We start from the raw sequence: 17,781 nt of genomic DNA, 5'->3' as shown, positions 1-17,781 counted from the left end.
CCTGCGGAGGTGTGCCACTCTTCGGTTTGTCTGCCTATACCCCAACCCTAGTCTGACCCTTTTACTGCCTGATCTGACCACTGCATGTTTCTCATATACCCTGTGCCACCCACTCTGACCTTTGGACTGTTTACTGGATTGCATGAATGCTGACTGTACCAACCTCGGCTTGTCCCTGACTACTGTTTTGTCTGATCCCTCTGTGTTCTGCACCAGTGTCTCTTGACTCCCTTGGGTCAGCGCCACTGAACAAAGAGCACTCCAAGAGGTCGTGGCCTGATGGTTCCTCTGCAGCGGAGTCCAGATCCCTGTATAGGTTTTAGAAAGTGAAGATCGGGGGGCCACTTAGGGACACCAGTGCAAACTTAGCCTTGAGCAAGCCATATATTTGATTACTAGTCAACCTTAATGTGCATGGTGGCCTCCTGACTTTCTTCTGATGGCAGGGGTAGGAAGGATGACACAGCTGGATTTAAACATGTTGGATCCTTTTGTTCATTGGGAAATAAGCCTCTAGAGATGCCTGGAAGTGGTTTACTCCCCTTTCCTGATCCAAATGTGCATGTCTATGTATAGTTTGGAAGAAACAGCTGTGAGCCAATTAAGCACTAGACCAACACCTATTTAATGTTTATGGCCGGCTTGTCTTGTGAAAATTGGTTGCGGTGTTCCAGAGAAATAAAAGTACTTTTTATTTTTAGTGCACATATCAAGCAGTTTCTAGTGCTGGCCATGAACCTTAGTGCACTGAATATTTTCCACATGAGCAGCACAATGCCAAGACGGAATTCCAAGACCTTAGTATTAATGATAACCATTGCGCAAATATGTCTCTATTTTTTTGTGGTAGACGTATGGTGATTAACACTTGGATACCATACTCTAGCTCATCTTCCCTGCATCGAGACTTCTGCGCTCCTCTAATTTCCATTCATCTGCTGTAGTTGTTGGTCTTCTCTTTTTTTTTTCGATTCGATTGCTTTTTGCTATAATTATATGCAATGAAGATATGCATGGCCAACATTTAAACAGGCTGCAGATCAATTAGTGGTCTTAGGTTTATCTGATTTTTATCAAAGAAGACAGAACTGTGGGTCGATTGTCAGAGCCTGTGTCAAGTTGACCTTTTCACAAACGTCTACATTGCCAGTCCCCTGGGTTACTTGTTGTCCCCTGTCAGCCTCTGAATGGCAGAAGTCTGTTCTGTTGGAGCACAAAGTATACACAGATGTCTATATTACATTCTCATAGGTGTGACAGCGACTGCATGTTGTATCTATAAACTGTCCTTTAGCCGTGACACTTCCTCAATGATGATAAGCTAATTTATGCAAGCAAATCTCCTTTGTGCAGAAATGAAAGCTAATTGAGTCATTACCAAGTAATTCAGGAAGGAATGCCTTGTATAAACGGGCTTACTTTAGAAATCCTCCTCAAGTGTGTTTTGTGAATCCTAAATGGACGGAAGAAGCTTTAGGTGCCACTCAGCCTCCAGAACAGACAACTTTTACAGACGTGAATAAATTACACCTAGACCAATTAACGCTACATTGTAATTACCTGGAGCATTGCTTGAAAGAGCTGGGCTTATGGTCTTCAGAGGCTTCGGTATCTCAGGTACGTTCAAGGAATCGTTACTTTCCTCTGAAACAAAAGAGCAGATTGTTTAGGTTATTGCAAGCGTGTGATAATCTCATTGTTAGACACATAATGCGAGTCAATAAAATCCAAGAAAATGGACAATAGAAACACAAAGTGGTCATAGATGGTAATAGCCCATCCCTGGAACAATAAGCTGTGTGGTGATTGTTGGTGGAGTTCAATACATTGCTTCCTCCGCAGCGATCTATACAAAGGAGGGGAAGTGGGCAAAACAACAGGTAATAGTAGAAACAGCTGCAATGCAAACATTTTCACAACGGCCTGCCAATATGACTTAATCTGTTCCTCTCATGGTGACAGATTGGTTGGCTTTCCTTGTCCCATCAATCTTTGGCCTTGCTCATGAAATTGTCAGCGAGATTGACAACTTTCAAAAATGAAAACCACAGAGTCCTTTCACGTGGCCTCAAGGAGGCAAAGTCTCTGGTCACTTAGAATCAATAAGCTGCAGATAATTGTGATAGGCCTTCATTGCTCCACAGCATGTCAGACTAAGGTAGACACTCAACACAGGAATGTAACTGAATTGTCTATCACTCCATTGCTCCACATTACACTTCGTAGATTTAAAGAGGACCTGTCACCTCTCCTGCCATGTCTGTTAGTCTGTTAACTACTTGCATTCTGCATGTAGTAACAACTGTGGAGCATCTGTTATTATGACTCTATGTTGTGTCATTCCTTTGCTGTCCCTTCTAGAAATGTAAGAATTGCCAGAAGTATACCATAAAGGTCCAACAGTACTAGTAATAGACAATTCAGTATGAACCACCCCGGGAAAAAAAATACAAATGCTGCTTCCAGGGGCGGACTGTGAACTTAAATTGGCCCTTGAAAAAAAAACCTAAAAGTGGCCCGATGTTGTAGATCTAAGTAGACAAAAGGCTGTGCAACACATGTAGACAGGGACAACAGAAGTAGGCGGGGCCAGCAATACCATAGTGCAGAAGCTGTGCAACACATGTAGGCAGGGACAACAGAAGTAGGCGGGGCCAGCAATACCATAGTGCAGAAGCTGTGCAACACATGTAGGTAGGGACGACAGAAGTAGGCGGGGCCAGCAATACCATAGTGCAGAAGCTGTGCAACACATGTAGGTAGGGACGACAGAAGTAGGCGGGGCCAGCAATACCATAGTGCAGAACAAAATACCACCCCAGCAGAACCAAATACCACACTGCAGCAGAAAATACCACCTCCTGCGCCACAGTATGAAACTATCATCATTCTCAGAACAGCAATACAATTGAATTAAGGAGTGCACCTGCACTGCTGGCCAGGTGCGTAATTGCCTGATTCTCCTACTTTAAAGGGGTTGACCACCATAAGTATAAAAAACTATAAAGTGCCCCAGACAAGAACTAAAGCCAAGAGGAATTTGTATCATGACAGATATACTGTATATATATCATTTTTCTACTGCATTCGGCATAGAATGCTCCCATTAATGAGAGGCTGTGTGGGCGGAGCAGCTGCAAAGTGAAAGTAAAAATCCCAGCATGCATCACAGCAAAGCGTCTCCAGGGGAGCAGTCACATGACATCTCTGCCTACTTGTGATGCCATAGTGACAACAGCACCTCAGGTGTCATTTCATCAGTGCTTTAGCATACCTCCCAACTTTAGAATAGAAGGAAGAGGGACACTACGTGCCCAAGGCTACTTTCACACTTGTGTTTTTTGCGGATCCGTCATGGATCTGCAAAAACGGTTCTGTTACCATAATATAACCGCATGCATCCGTCATAAACGGATCCATTTGTATTAGGTCATCTATAACCATAACGGATCCATCTTGAACACCATTGAAAGTGAATGGGGGACGGATCCGTTTTCTATTGTGCCAGAGAAAACGGATCCGTCCCTATTGACTTACATTGTGTGCTAGGATGGATCCGTTTGGCTCAGTTTCATCAGGCGGACAGCGTTTTGGTATCCGCCTCCAAAGCGGAATGGTGACTGATCGGAGGCAAACTGATGCATTCTGATTGGATCCTTTTCCATTCAGAATGCATTAGGGCAAAACTGATCCATTTTCGACATACCTCCCCCGTACCAGGACCGCCACTGAAATCCGGGACTGTCCTGCCGGATACTGGAAGGAGGTATGGCTTTAGGCCTCATGCACATGACCATAGCCTGCCTGTGCCTGTATTGTGGCCAGCGAACAGGGGGTCTGCAATATACAGGCACCAGCCGTGTGCGCACTGTATCAAGTGATGCGTCTGAAATTCGAAAGATACGGTGTGGTCTGGAATGGAAGCACAAATCGGAAACCTATGGAGTGCATCCATGGGTTTTCTGTCTATGCCTCCGCACTGCGAAAAAGTACTGTCGGATGCAGATTGCAGACCCCATTTAAATGAATGGGTTCATGTCTGCAGACAGTGGACACACTGTCGGCGCCCATGCATTGCAATGTATACACACACACGTGTGTAAATATATGTATATAAATATGTGTATATATACATATGTGTATGTATATTCATATATATATATATATATATTTATATGTACACATACTTAGGCTCCATTCACACATCCGCAATTCCATTCCGCATTTTGCGGAACGGAATTGCGGACCCATACATTTCTATGGGGCCGCACGACGTGCGGCCCCGATCCAGAACTGCGGACCCGCACTTCCGGGTCCACAATTCCGATCCTGAAAAAATAGAACATGTCCTATTCTTGTCCGCAATAGCGGACAAGAATAGGCATATTCTCTTAGATGCTGGCAATGTGCGGTCCGCAAAATGCGGAACGCACATTGCCGCTGTCCATGTTTTGCGTATCCGTGGATCCGCAAAACACACACGGATGTGTGAATGGACCCTTAGACATAAATACATACACACACATACATATAGATGCATACACACGTATATACATAAATATACACATACGGTCAGTGCCCATGCATTGCGGACCGCAATGTACAGTACAGACCAAAAGTTTGGACACACCTTCTCATTCAAAGAGTTTTCTTTATTTTCATGACTATGAAAATTGTAGATTCACACTGAAGGCATCAAAACTATGAATTAACACATGTGGAATTATATACATAACAAACAAGTGTGAAACAACTGAAAATATGTCATATTCTAGGTTCTTCAAAGTAGCCACCTTTTGCTTTGATTACTGCTTTGCACACTCTTGGCATTCTCTTGATGAGCTTCAAGAGGTAGTCCCCTGAAATGGTTTTCACTTCACAGGTGTGCCCTGTCAGGTTTAATAAGTGGGATTTCTTGCCTTATAAATGGGGTTGGGACCATCAGTTGCGTTGAGGAGAAGTCAGGTGGATACACAGCTGATAGTCCTACTGAATAGACTGTTAGAATTTGTATTATGGCAAGAAAAAAGCAGCTAAGTAAAGAAAAACGAGTGGCCATCATTACTTTAAGAAATGAAGGTCAGTCAGTCAGCCGAAAAATTGGGAAAACTTTGAAAGTAAGGGCTATTTGACCATGAAGGAGAGTCATGGGGTGCTGCGCCAGATGACCTGGCCTCCACAGTCAGCGGACCTGAACCCAATCGAGATGGTTTGGGGTGAGCTGGACCGCAGAGTGAAGGCAAAAGGGCCAACAAGTGCTAAGCATCTCTGGGAACTCTTTCAAGACTGTTGTAAGACCATTTCAGGTGACTACCTCTTGAAGCTCATCAAGAGAATGCCAAGAGTGTGCAAAGCAGTAATCAAAGCAAAAGGTGGCTACTTTGAAGAACCTAGAATATTACATATTTTCAGTTGTTTCACACTTGTTTGTTATGTATATAATTCCACATGTGTTAATTCATCGTTTTGATGCCTTCATAGTCATGAAAATAAAGAAAACTCTTTGAATGAGAAGGTGTGTCCAAACTTTTGGTCTGTACTGTATATACACATATAAATATTTTAAACACGTGTGTTATATTTTGTGTATAAATAAATATGTATGTGTATATATATATATAAAGCAAAACAACAGCACTCTCACTAGATGAAAATAGAAAAAAGATTATTCATCCATGTGGACGCGATGTTTGTATATATATATATATATATATATATATATATACACTCACCTAAAGAATTATTAGGAACACCATACTAATACGGTGTTGGACCCCCTGTTGCCTTCAGAACTGCCTTAATTCTACGTGGCATTGATTCAACAAGGTGCTGATAGCATTCTTTAGAAATGTTGGCCCATATTGATAGGATAGCATCTTGCAGTTGATGGAGATTTGAGGGATGCACATCCAGGGCACGAAGCTCCCGTTCCACCACATCCCAAAGATGCTCTATTGGGTTGAGATCTGGTGACTGTGTGGCCATATTAGTACAGTGAACTCATTGTCATGTTCAAGAAACCAATTTGAAATTATTCGAGCTTTGTGACATGGTGTATTATCCTGCTGGAAGTAGCCATCAGAGGATAGGTACATGGTGGTCATGAAGGGATGGACATGGTCAGAAACAATGCTCAGGTAGCCCGTGGCATTTAAACGATTCCCAATTGGCACTAAGGGGCCTAAAGTGTGCCCAGAAAACATCCCCCACACCATTACACCACCACCACCAGCCTGCACAGTGGTAACAAGGCATGATGGATACATGTTCTCATTCTGTTTACGCCAAATTCGGACTCTACCATTTGAATGTCTCAACAGAAATAGAGACTCATCAGACCAGGCAACATTTTTCCAGTCTTCAACAGTCCAATTTTGGTGAGCTCGTGCAAATTGTAGCCTCTTTTTCCTATTTTTAGTGGAGATGAGTGGTACCCGGTGGGGTCTTCTGCTGTTGTAGCCCATCCGCCTCAAGGTTGTGCGTGTTGTGGCTTCACAAGTGCTTTGCTGCATACCTCGGTTGTAACGAGTGGCTATTTCAGTCAACGTTGCTCTTCTATCAGCTTGAATCAGTCGGCCCATTCTCCTCTGACCTCTAGCATCCACAAGGCATTTTTGCCCACAGGACTGCCGCATACTGGATGTTTTTCCCTTTTCACACCATTCTTTGTAAACCCTAGAAATGGTTGTGCGTGAAAATCCCAGTAACTGAGCAGATTGGGAAATACTCAGACCGGCCCGTCTGGCACCAACAACCATGCCAAGCTCAAAATTGCTTAAATCACCTTTCTTTCCCATTCTGACATTCAGTTTGGAGTTCAGGAGATTGTCTTGATCAGGACCACCCCCTAAATGCATTGAAGCAACTGCCATGTGATTGGTTGACTAGATAATTGCATTATCCAGAAATAGAACAGGTGTTCCTAATAATTCTTTAGGTGAGTGTATATATTTATATATATATATATATATATATATATATATATATATATATATAGATAATCCAAAAAGCAGGCAGCATTTCCAAGGTAAAGGTGTATATATATATATATATATATATATATATATACAGTACAGACCAAAAGTTTGAACACACCTTCTCATTCAAAGAGTTTTCTTTATTTTCATGACTATGAAAATTGTAGATTCACACTGAAGGCATCAAAACTATGAATTAACACATGTGGAATTATATACATAACAAACAAGTGTGAAACAACTGAAAATATGTCATATTCTAGGTTCTTCAAAGTAGCCACCTTTTGCTTTGATTACTGCTTTGCACACTCTTGGCATTCCCTTGATGAGCTTCAAGAGGTAGTCACCTAAAATGGTCTTCCAACAGTCTTGAAGGAGTTCCCAGAGATGCTTAGCACTTGTTGGCCCTTTTGCCTTCACTCTGCGGTCCAGCTCACCCCAAACCATCTCGATTGGGTTCAGGTCCGCTGACTGTGGAGGCCAGGTCATCTGGCGCAGCACCCCATCACTCTCCTTCATGGTCAAATAGCCCTTACTTTCAAAGTTTTCCCAATTTTTCGGTTGACAGACTGACCTTCATTTCTTAAAGTAATGATGGCCACTCGTTTTTCTTTACTTAGCTGCTTTTTTCTTGCCATAATACAAATTCTAACAGTCTATTCAGTAGGACTATCAGCTGTGTATCAACCTGACTTCTCCTCAACGCAACTAATGGTCCCAACCCCATTTATAAGGCAAGAAATCCCACTTATTAAACCTGACAGGGCACACCTGTGAAGTGAAAACCATTTCAGGGGACTACCTCTTGAAGCTCATCAAGAGAATGCCAAGAGTGTGCAAAGCAGTAATCAAAGCAAAAGGTGGCTACTTTGAAGAACCTAGAATATTACATATTTTCAGTTGTTTCACACTTGTTTGCTTGTTTGTTATGTATATAATTCCACATGTGCTAATTCATAGTTTTGATGCCTTCAGTGTAAATCTACAATTTTCATAGTCATGAAAATAAAGAAAACTCTTTGAATGAGAAGGTGTGTCCAAACTTTTGGTCTGTACTGTACATACATACACAAAATCATTGTTCCTGGCTAGATGTCCTGCTTTCCCTGTTGGTTGTAGGGGGCGTGGCCTAATGTAACCGGTGGGCGTGGCTTAGCGGGTCGGCTGTGTAGGTGGGATGGGGATTGACTAAGTAGCTTCTGCAGTAGGGACTCTGAAGGTTTTTATTACAGCCAGCTTCTGACAGGAATCAGCTGTTTGTAGAGAGGGAACAAGCTGCTGATTCCTGTCGGAGTTGGAGCGGGCAGCAGGGAGCCGACCACTGACAGGAGCAGACTGCACATGCGCATGGACGAGCTTCCTCTCAAGCTCCTCCATGTCGCGTGCAGCCATGGACGAACTCAGCTGCAAGGTAGAGCAGGACTAAGGGGGAGTGACTTATAACTGAAAGAGAAGCAGGCAGATGTGTTTAATGATGTATATTAGGAACTAAATTTTTTCCCTGCCTGCCACACTGTAGTGGAGAGTATTTAAAGAGTGGCCAACCCCTTTAACTAATGCTGCGAGCATCAGATCTTTATGTAGCTGGCTGGCGGCCATGAGGAGGTCTTGGGCAGCCCCCTGGGCGTAGGCCAACCGGGAAATTTCCCTGTGTGGTCTATGGTCAATCTGCCCCTGAAATGAATGGGAGGCTGCTTTGAGTCTTTTTTTTTGGTGCTGATTCTGATGTGGAAAATGCGTAGAAATCAGCAGCAATAACTCTGGACTCTTACAATTATTCTTTCCACCTTGATGTTAATAAATGAAATGTGCTACATGGTACATGTTACATGCAATCTGTGTCATTAGCAGACTGTGGGCATCTTAGCGCTCTTAACGAATACACATAAAATACAACCTAGATTCACCCTGGGAGATTTCGATCAATGACTCATTTACATTGATTTACAAAGCCTCATGTAGACCCACAGACATTAAGTGGTTTTTATTATAATAAATGCTAGTATACGGGCCTTATGGATTTATGTGTGTACATATGTGTCTATGAGTATGTGGGTCTCTATGCTCTTTTTTAACATTAACCAAAACCAGTTCTGCCATGTAAGACGCTCCATCAAACTGCACAGATGGCTCTGGGGTTTTCATTAGATAGTTACCATGGAAATCATACAGAAAATCTGGAAGATTCTTACAAATAAGCAGCTTGTATTTACATGGCTCTCATCTGCAATGTGGAACTTGTCAGCAAACGAACTTACTATTCCAAACACACGCAGTCCACAATACCAATCGGACAGGCGGCTGCAAAGAATGGACCGATGACAGGTGAGTAGTACACACTTCTACACTGTCCACACCATCCTTTTACTCTTACAGATGCCGCATATCTCATATTTTTCGCACCTGCCTGTAGGACACACTCAGGTTTTAGAGAGGGGAAATAAAAAAATTAAATGTCATCAGATCTCGGATCAGACCACCAATCAGACACCCCAATGTTAATCAGACCTCAGCTCACAGCCACAATCAGACCCCCAATATTAATCAGACCCCCAATTTTGATTTGACCTCAGCTGAAACCCCCAAAAAGAACTCAGATTAGACCCCAATGGTAATCAGACCCCAAATGCAGGTCACAGCACAGCGTTTGGCACCAGCATACAAAGAGAAGGGAGTGGATGTATTCACCAATCCCCTGTCCTAGTGTACTAATGAGTGCTTCCATAATGAAAGTGCTCAGGAGTATTCACCCTATAAGACGCACTTGGGTGAAATAGTGCATGTTATAGGGCAAAAGATACGGTATACACTGCGTGCAGAATTATTAGGCAAATGAGTATTTTGACCACATCATCCTCTTTATGCATGTTGTCTTACTCCAAGCTGTATAGGCTCGAAAGCCTACTACCAATTAAGCATATTAGGTGATGTGCATCTCTGTAATGAGAAGGGGTGTGGTCTAATGACATCAACACCCTATATTAGGTGTGCATAATTATTAGGCAACTTCCTTTCCTTTGGCAAAATGGGTCAAAAGAAGGACTTGACAGGCTCAGAAAAGTCAAAAATAGTGAGATATCTTGCAGAGGGATGCAGCACTCTTAAAATTGCAAAGCTTCTGAAGCGTGATCATCGAACAATCAAGCGTTTCATTCAAAATAGTCAACAGGGTCGCAAGAAGTGTGTGGAAAAACCAAGGCGCAAAATAACTGCCCATGAACTGAGAAAAGTCAAGCGTGCAGCTGCCAAGATGCCACTTGCCACCAGTTTGGCCATATTTCAGAGCTGCAACATCACTGGAGTGCCCAAAAGCACAAGGTGTGCAATACTCAGAGACATGGCCAAGGTAAGAAAGGCTGAAAGACGACCACCACTGAACAAGACACACAAGCTGAAACGTCAAGACTGGGCCAAGAAATATCTCAAGACTGATTTTTCTAAGGTTTTATGGACTGATGAAAGGAGAGTGAGTCTTGATGGGCCAGATGGATGGGCCCTTGGCTGGATTGGTAAAGGGCAGAGAGCTCCAGTCCGACTCAGACGCCAGCAAGGTGGAGGTGGAGTACTGGTTTCGGCTGGTATCATCAAAGATGAGCTTGTGGGGCCTTTTCGGGTTGAGGATGGAGTCAAGCTCAACTCCCAGTCCTACTGCCAGTTTCTGGAAGACACCTTCTTCAAGCAGTGGTACAGGAAGAAGTCTGCATCCTTCAAGAAAAACATGATTTTCATGCAGGACAATGCTCCATCACACGCGTCCAAGTACTCCACAGCGTGGCTGGCAAGAAAGGGTATAAAAGAAGAAAATCTAATGACATGGCCTCCTTGTTCACCTGATCTGAACCCCATTGCGAACCTGTGGTCCATCATCAAATGTGAGATTTACAAGGAGGGAAAACAGTACACCTCTCTGAACAGTGTCTGGGAGGCTGTGGTTGCTGCTGCACGCAATGTTGATGGTGAACAGATCAAAACACTGACAGAATCCATGGATGGCAGGCTTTTGAGTGTCCTTGCAAAGAAAGGTGGCTATATTGGTCACTGATTTGTTTTTGTTTTGTTTTTGAATGTCAGAAATGTATATTTGTGAATGTTGAGATGTTATATAGGTTTCACTGGTAAAAATAAATAATTGAAATGGGTATATATTTGTTTTTTGTTAAGTTGCCTAATAATTATGCACAGTAATAGTCACCTGCACACACAGATATCCCCCTAAAATAGCTAAAACTAAAAACAAACTAAAAACTACTTCCAAAAATATTCAGCTTTGATATTAATGAGTTTTTTGGGTTCATTGAGAACATGGTTGTTGTTCAATAATAAAATTAATCCTCAAAAATACAACTTGCCTAATAATTCTGCACTCCCTGTATATACTGCCTTGAGCCCTCTCATACCACTTTTCCCAGCATAGTTAAACCCTTTCCCACCCTCTACTTGCGTGTTTTACATGCCGTGGAGAGACTGAGCTACAGTGCACCGTACTGGTGCTGCTGGTCCTACCACCCTCTAAGAGTGACTCAATCACTGGCATGAAGATCTTCTTTCTTGTGTCCCACATCAGTGTTTCCCACCAGAAGGTGGTTTATCGCTCTCATTAAGAGAAACAAAATAAGAGTCTTGCAGGTATGATACCCTTTAACCACTTACCGTCACACTAACGCCGAAAGGCGTCATTTCTGCGGCGCTCCCAGGTCACACTAACGCCGATTGGCGTCATCTCGCGTGAGCCGAGATTTCCTGTGAACGCGCGCACACAGGCGCGCGCGCTCACAGGAACGGAAGGTAAGAGAGTGGATCTCCAGCCTGCCAGCGGCGATCATTCGCTGGCAGGCTGGAGATGTGATTTTTTTAACCCCGAACAGGTATATTAGCCGCTGTTATGATAACAGCGTCTAATATACCTGCTACCTGGTCCTCTGGTGGTCCCCTTTGTTTGGATCGACCACCAGAGGACACAGGTAGCTCAGTAAAGTAGCACCAAGCACCACTACACTACACTACACTACACCCCCCCGTCACTTATTAACCCCTTATTAGCCCCTGATCACCCCATATAGACTCCCTGATCACCCCCCTGTCATTGATTACCCCCCTGTCATTGATCACACCCCTGTAAAGCTCCATTCAGATGTCCGCATGATTTTTACGGATCCACTGATAGATGGATCGGATCCGCAAAACGCACACGGACGTCTGAATGGAGCCTTACAGGGGCGTGATCAATGACTGTGTTGATCACACCATATAGACTCCCTCATCACCCCCCTGTCATTGATCACACCCCTGTAAAGCTCCATTCAGACGTCCGCATGATTTTTACGGATCCACTGATAGATGGATCGGATCCGCAAAACGCACACGGACGTCTGAATGGAGCCTTACAGGGGCGTGATCAATGACTGTGGTGATCACCCCATATAGACTCCCTGATCACCCCCCTGTCATTGATTACCCCCCTGTCATTGATCACACCCCTGTAAAGCTCCATTCAGACATCCGCATGATTTTTACGGATCCACTGATAGATGGATCGGATCCGCAAAACGCACACGGACGTCTGAATGGAGCCTTACAGGGGCGTGATCAATGACTGTGTTGATCACCCCATATAGACTCCCTCATCACCCCCCTGTCATTGATCACACCCCTGTAAAGCTCCATTCAGACGTCTGCATGATTTTTACGGATCCACTGATAGATGGATCGGATCCGCAAAACGCACACGGACGTCTGAATAGAGCCTTACAGGGGCGTGATCAATGACTGTGGCGATCACCCCATATAGACTCCCTGATCACCCCCCTGTCATTGATTACCCCCCTGTCATTGATCACCCCCCTGTAAAGCTCCATTCAGACGTCCGCATGATTTTTACGGATCCACTGATAGATGGATCGGATCCGCAAAACGCATACAGGCGTCTCCCTGGAGCCTTCCAGGGGGGGGTGATCACCCCATATAGACTCCCTGATCACCCCCCTGTCATTGATCACCGCCCCTGTCATTGATCACCCCCCCCTGTCAGGCTGCATTCAGATGTCCGTATGATTTTTACGGATCCACGGATACATGGATCGGATCCGCAAAACACATACGGACATCTGAATGGAGCCTTAAAGGGGGGTGATCAATGACAGGGGGGTGATCACCCCATATAGACTCCCTGATCACCCCCCTGTCATTGATCACCCCCCTGTCATTGATCACCCCTCTGTAAGGCTCCATTCAGACATTTTTTTGGCCCAAGTTAGCGGAAATTATTATTTTTTTCTTACAAAGTCTCATATTCCACTAACTTGTGTCAAAAAATTAAATCTCACATGAACTCACCATACCCCTCACGGAATCCAAATGCGTAAAAATTTTTTGACATTTATATTCCAGACTTCTTCTCACGCTTTAGGGCCCCTAGAATGCCAGGGCAGTATAAATACCCCACATGTGACCCCATTTCGAAAAGAAGACACCCCCAGGTATTCCGTGAGGGGCATATTGAGTCCATGAAAGATTGAAATTTTTGTCCCAAGTTAGCGGAAAGGGAGACTCTGTGAGAAAAAAATAAAAAATATCAATTTCCGCTAACTTGTGCCAAAAAAAAAAAAATTCTATGAACTCGCCATGCCCCTCATTGAATACCTTGGGGTGTCTTCTTTCCAAAATGGGGTCACATGTGGGGTATTTATACTGCCCTGGCATTCTAGGGGCCCCAAAGCGTGAGAAGAAGTCTGGTATCCAAATGTCTAAAAATGCCCTCCTAAAAGGAATTTGGGCACCTTTGCGCATCTAGGCTGCAAAAAAAGTGTCACACATCTGGTATCGCCGTACTCAGGAGAAGTTGGGGAATGTGTTTTGGGGTGTCATTTTACATATACCCATGCTGGGTGAGAGAAATATCTTGGTCAAATGCCAACTTTGTATAAAAAAATGGGAAAAGTTGTCTTTTGCCAAGATATTTCTCTCACCCAGCATGGGTATATGTAAAATGACACCCCAAAACACATTCCCCAACTTCTCCTGAATACGGCGATACCACATGTGTGACACTTTTTTGCAGCCTAGGTGGGCAAAGGGGCCCATATTCCAAAGAGCACCTTTCGGATTTCACAGGTCATTTACCTACTTACCACACATTAGGGCCCCTGGAAAATGCCAGGGCAGTATAACTACCCCACAAGTGACCCCATTTTGGAAAGGAGACACCCCAAGGTATTCCATGAGGGGCATGGCGAGTTCCTAGAATTTTATATTTTTTGTCACAAGTTAGTGGAAAATGATGATTTTTTTTTTTTTCTTACAAAGTCTTATATTCCACTAACTTGTGACAAAAAATAAAAACTTCCATGAACTCACTATGCCCATCAGCGAATACCTTGGGGTGTCTTCTTTCCAAAATGGGGTCACTTGTGGGGTAGTTATACTGCCCTGGCATTCTAGGGGCACAAATGTGTGGTAAGGAGTTTGAAATCAAATTCTGTAAAAAATGACCAGTGAAATCCGAAAGGTGCTCTTTGGAATATGGGCCCCTTTGCCCACCTAGGCTGCAAAAAAGTGTCACACATGTGGTATCTCCGTATTCAGGAGAAGTTGGGGAATGTGTTTTGGGGTGTCATTTTACATATACCCATGCTGGGTGAGAGAAATATCTTGGCAAAAGACAACTTTTCCCATTTTTTTATACAAAGTTGGCATTTGACCAAGATATTTCTCTCACCCAGCATGGGTATATGTAAAATGACACCCCAAAACACATTCCCCAACTTCTCCTGAGTACGGCGATACCAGATGTGTGACACTTTTTTGCAGCCTAGGTGGGCAAAGGGGCCCATATTCCAAAGAGCACCTTTCGGATTTCACTGGCCATTTTTTACAGAATTTGATTTCAAACTCCTTACCACACATTTGGGCCCCTAGAATGCCAGGGCAGTATAACTACCCCACAAGTGACCCCATTTTGGAAAGAAGACATCCCAAGGTATTCGCTGATGGGCATAGTGAGTTCATGGAAGTTTTTATTTTTTGTCACAAGTTAGTGGAAAATGATGATTTTTTTTTTTTCTTACAAAGTCTTATATTCCACTAACTTGTGACAAAAAATAAAAACTTCCATGAACTCACTATGCCCATCTGCGAATACCTTGGGGTGTCTTCTTTCCAAAATGGGGTCACTTGTGGGGTAGTTATACTGCCCTGGCATTCTAGGGGCCCAAATGTGTGGTAAGGAGTTTGAAATCAAATTCTGTAAAAAATGACCAGTGAAATCCGAAAGGTGCTTTTTGGAATATGGGCCCCTTTGCCCACCTAGGCTGCAAAAAAGTGTCACACATGTGGTATCTCCTTATTCAGGCGAAGTTGGGGAATGTGTTTTGGGGTGTCATTTTACATATTCCCTTGCTGGGTGAGAGAAATATCTTGGCAAAAGACAACTTTTACCATTTTTTTATACAAAGTTGTCTTTTGCCAAGATATTTCTCTCACCCAGCATGGGTATATGTAAAATGACACCCCAAAACACATTCCCCAACTTCTCCTGAATACGGCGATACCACATGTGTGACACTTTTTTGCAGCCTAGGTGGGCAAAGGGGCCCATATTCCAAAGAGCACCTTTCGGATTTCACAGGTCATTTACCTACTTACCACACATTAGGGCCCCTGGAAAATGCCAGGGCAGTATAACTACCCCACAAGTGACCCCATTTTGGAAAGGAGACACCCCAAGGTATTCCATGAGGGGCATGGCGAGTTCCTAGAATTTTATATTTTTTGTCACAAGTTAGTGGAAAATGATGATTTTTTTTTTTTTCTTACAAAGTCTTATATTCCACTAACTTGTGACAAAAAATAAAAACTTCCATGAACTCACTATGCCCATCAGCGAATACCTTGGGGTGTCTTCTTTCCAAAATGGGGTCACTTGTGGGGTAGTTATACTGCCCTGGCATTCTAGGGGCACAAATGTGTGGTAAGGAGTTTGAAATCAAATTCTGTAAAAAATGACCAGTGAAATCCGAAAGGTGCTCTTTGGAATATGGGCCCCTTTGCCCACCTAGGCTGCAAAAAAGTGTCACACATGTGGTATCTCCGTATTCAGGAGAAGTTGGGGAATGTGTTTTGGGGTGTCATTTTACATATACCCATGCTGGGTGAGAGAAATATCTTGGCAAAAGACAACTTTTCCCATTTTTTTATACAAAGTTGGCATTTGACCAAGATATTTCTCTCACCCAGCATGGGTATATGTAAAATGACACCCCAAAACACATTCCCCAACTTCTCCTGAGTACGGCGATACCAGATGTGTGACACTTTTTTGCAGCCTAGGTGGGCAAAGGGGCCCATATTCCAAAGAGCACCTTTCGGATTTCACTGGCCATTTTTTACAGAATTTGATTTCAAACTCCTTACCACACATTTGGGCCCCTAGAATGCCAGGGCAGTATAACTACCCCACAAGTGACCCCATTTTGGAAAGAAGACATCCCAGGTATTCGCTGATGGGCATAGTGAGTTCATGGAAGTTTTTATTTTTTGTCACAAGTTAGTGGAAAATGATGATTTTTTTTTTTTCTTACAAAGTCTCATATTCCACTAACTTGTGACAAAAAATAAAAACTTCCATGAACTCACTATGCCCATCAGCGAATACCTTGGGGTGTCTTCTTTCCAAAATGGGGTCACTTGTGGGGTAGTTATACTGCCCTGGCATTCTAGGGGCCCAAATGTGTGGTAAGGAGTTTGAAATCAAATTCTGTAAAAAATGACCAGTGAAATCCGAAAGGTGCTTTTTGGAATATGGGCCCCTTTGCCCACCTAGGCTGCAAAAAAGTGTCACACATGTGGTATCTCCGTATTCAGGAGAAGTTGGGGAATGTGTTTTGGGGTGTCATTTTACATATTCCCATGCTGGGTGAGAGAAATATCTTGGCAAAAGACAACTTTTACCATTTTTTTATACAAAGTTGTCTTTTGCCAAGATATTTCTCTCACCCAGCATGGGTATATGTAAAATGACACCCCAAAACACATTCCCCAACTTCTCCTGAATACGGAGATACCACATGTGTGACACTTTTTTGCAGCCTAGGTGGGCAAAGGGGCCCATATTCCAAAGAGCACCTTTCGGATTTCACTGGTCATTTTTTACAGAATTTGATTTCAAACTCCTTACCACACATTTGGGCCCCTAGAATGCCAGGGCAGTATAACTACCCCACAAGTGACCCCATTTTGGAAAGAAGACATCCCAAGGTATTCGCTGATGGGCATAGTGAGTTCATGGAAGCTTTTATTTTTTGTCACAAGTTAGTGGAATATGAGACTTTGTAAGAAAAAATAAAAAATAAAAAAAAAATCATAATTTTCCGCTAACTTGTGACAAAAAATAAAAAGTTCTATGAACTCACTATGCCCATCAGCGAATACCTTAGGGTGTCTACTTTCCGAAATGGGGTCATTTGTGGGGTGTTTGTACTGTCTGGGCATTGTAGAACCTCAGGAAACATGACAGGTGCTCAGAAAGTCAGAGCTGCTTCAAAAAGCGGAAATTCACATTTTTGTACCATAGTTTGTAAACGCTATAACTTTCACCCAAACCATTTTTTTTTTTACCCAAACATTTTTTTTTTAATCAAAGACATGTAGAACAATAAATTTAGAGCAAAATTTATATATGGATGTCGTTTTTTTTGCAAAATTTTACAACTGAAAGTGAAAAATGTCATTTTTTTGCAAAAAAATCGTTAAATTTCGATTAATAACAAAAAAAGTAAAAATGTCAGCAGCAATGAAATACCACCAAATG

The 17,781-nt window shown here is 43.1% G+C and overlaps 1 protein-coding gene across 1 annotated transcript in view; it reads right to left on the bottom strand.

The window, feature by feature from the left end:
- SKAP2 (src kinase associated phosphoprotein 2) overlaps window positions 1-17,781 on the bottom strand; it is a 317,931-nt gene that overhangs the window by 76,098 nt on the left and 224,052 nt on the right. The window contains exon 10 of the mRNA XM_040433605.1: window positions 1,561-1,644. Within this exon, the coding sequence (XP_040289539.1) occupies window positions 1,561-1,644 (84 nt within the window). The remainder of the gene's footprint in view (window positions 1-1,560; window positions 1,645-17,781) is intronic.

The sequence above is a fragment of the Bufo bufo genome, chromosome 5 (genome assembly GCF_905171765.1).
Source record: "Bufo bufo chromosome 5, aBufBuf1.1, whole genome shotgun sequence".
Lineage (NCBI taxonomy): Eukaryota > Metazoa > Chordata > Amphibia > Anura > Bufonidae > Bufo > Bufo bufo.
The sequence above is the reverse complement of the archived record's forward strand: the minus strand, read 5'-3'. Positions and strand labels throughout refer to the sequence as shown.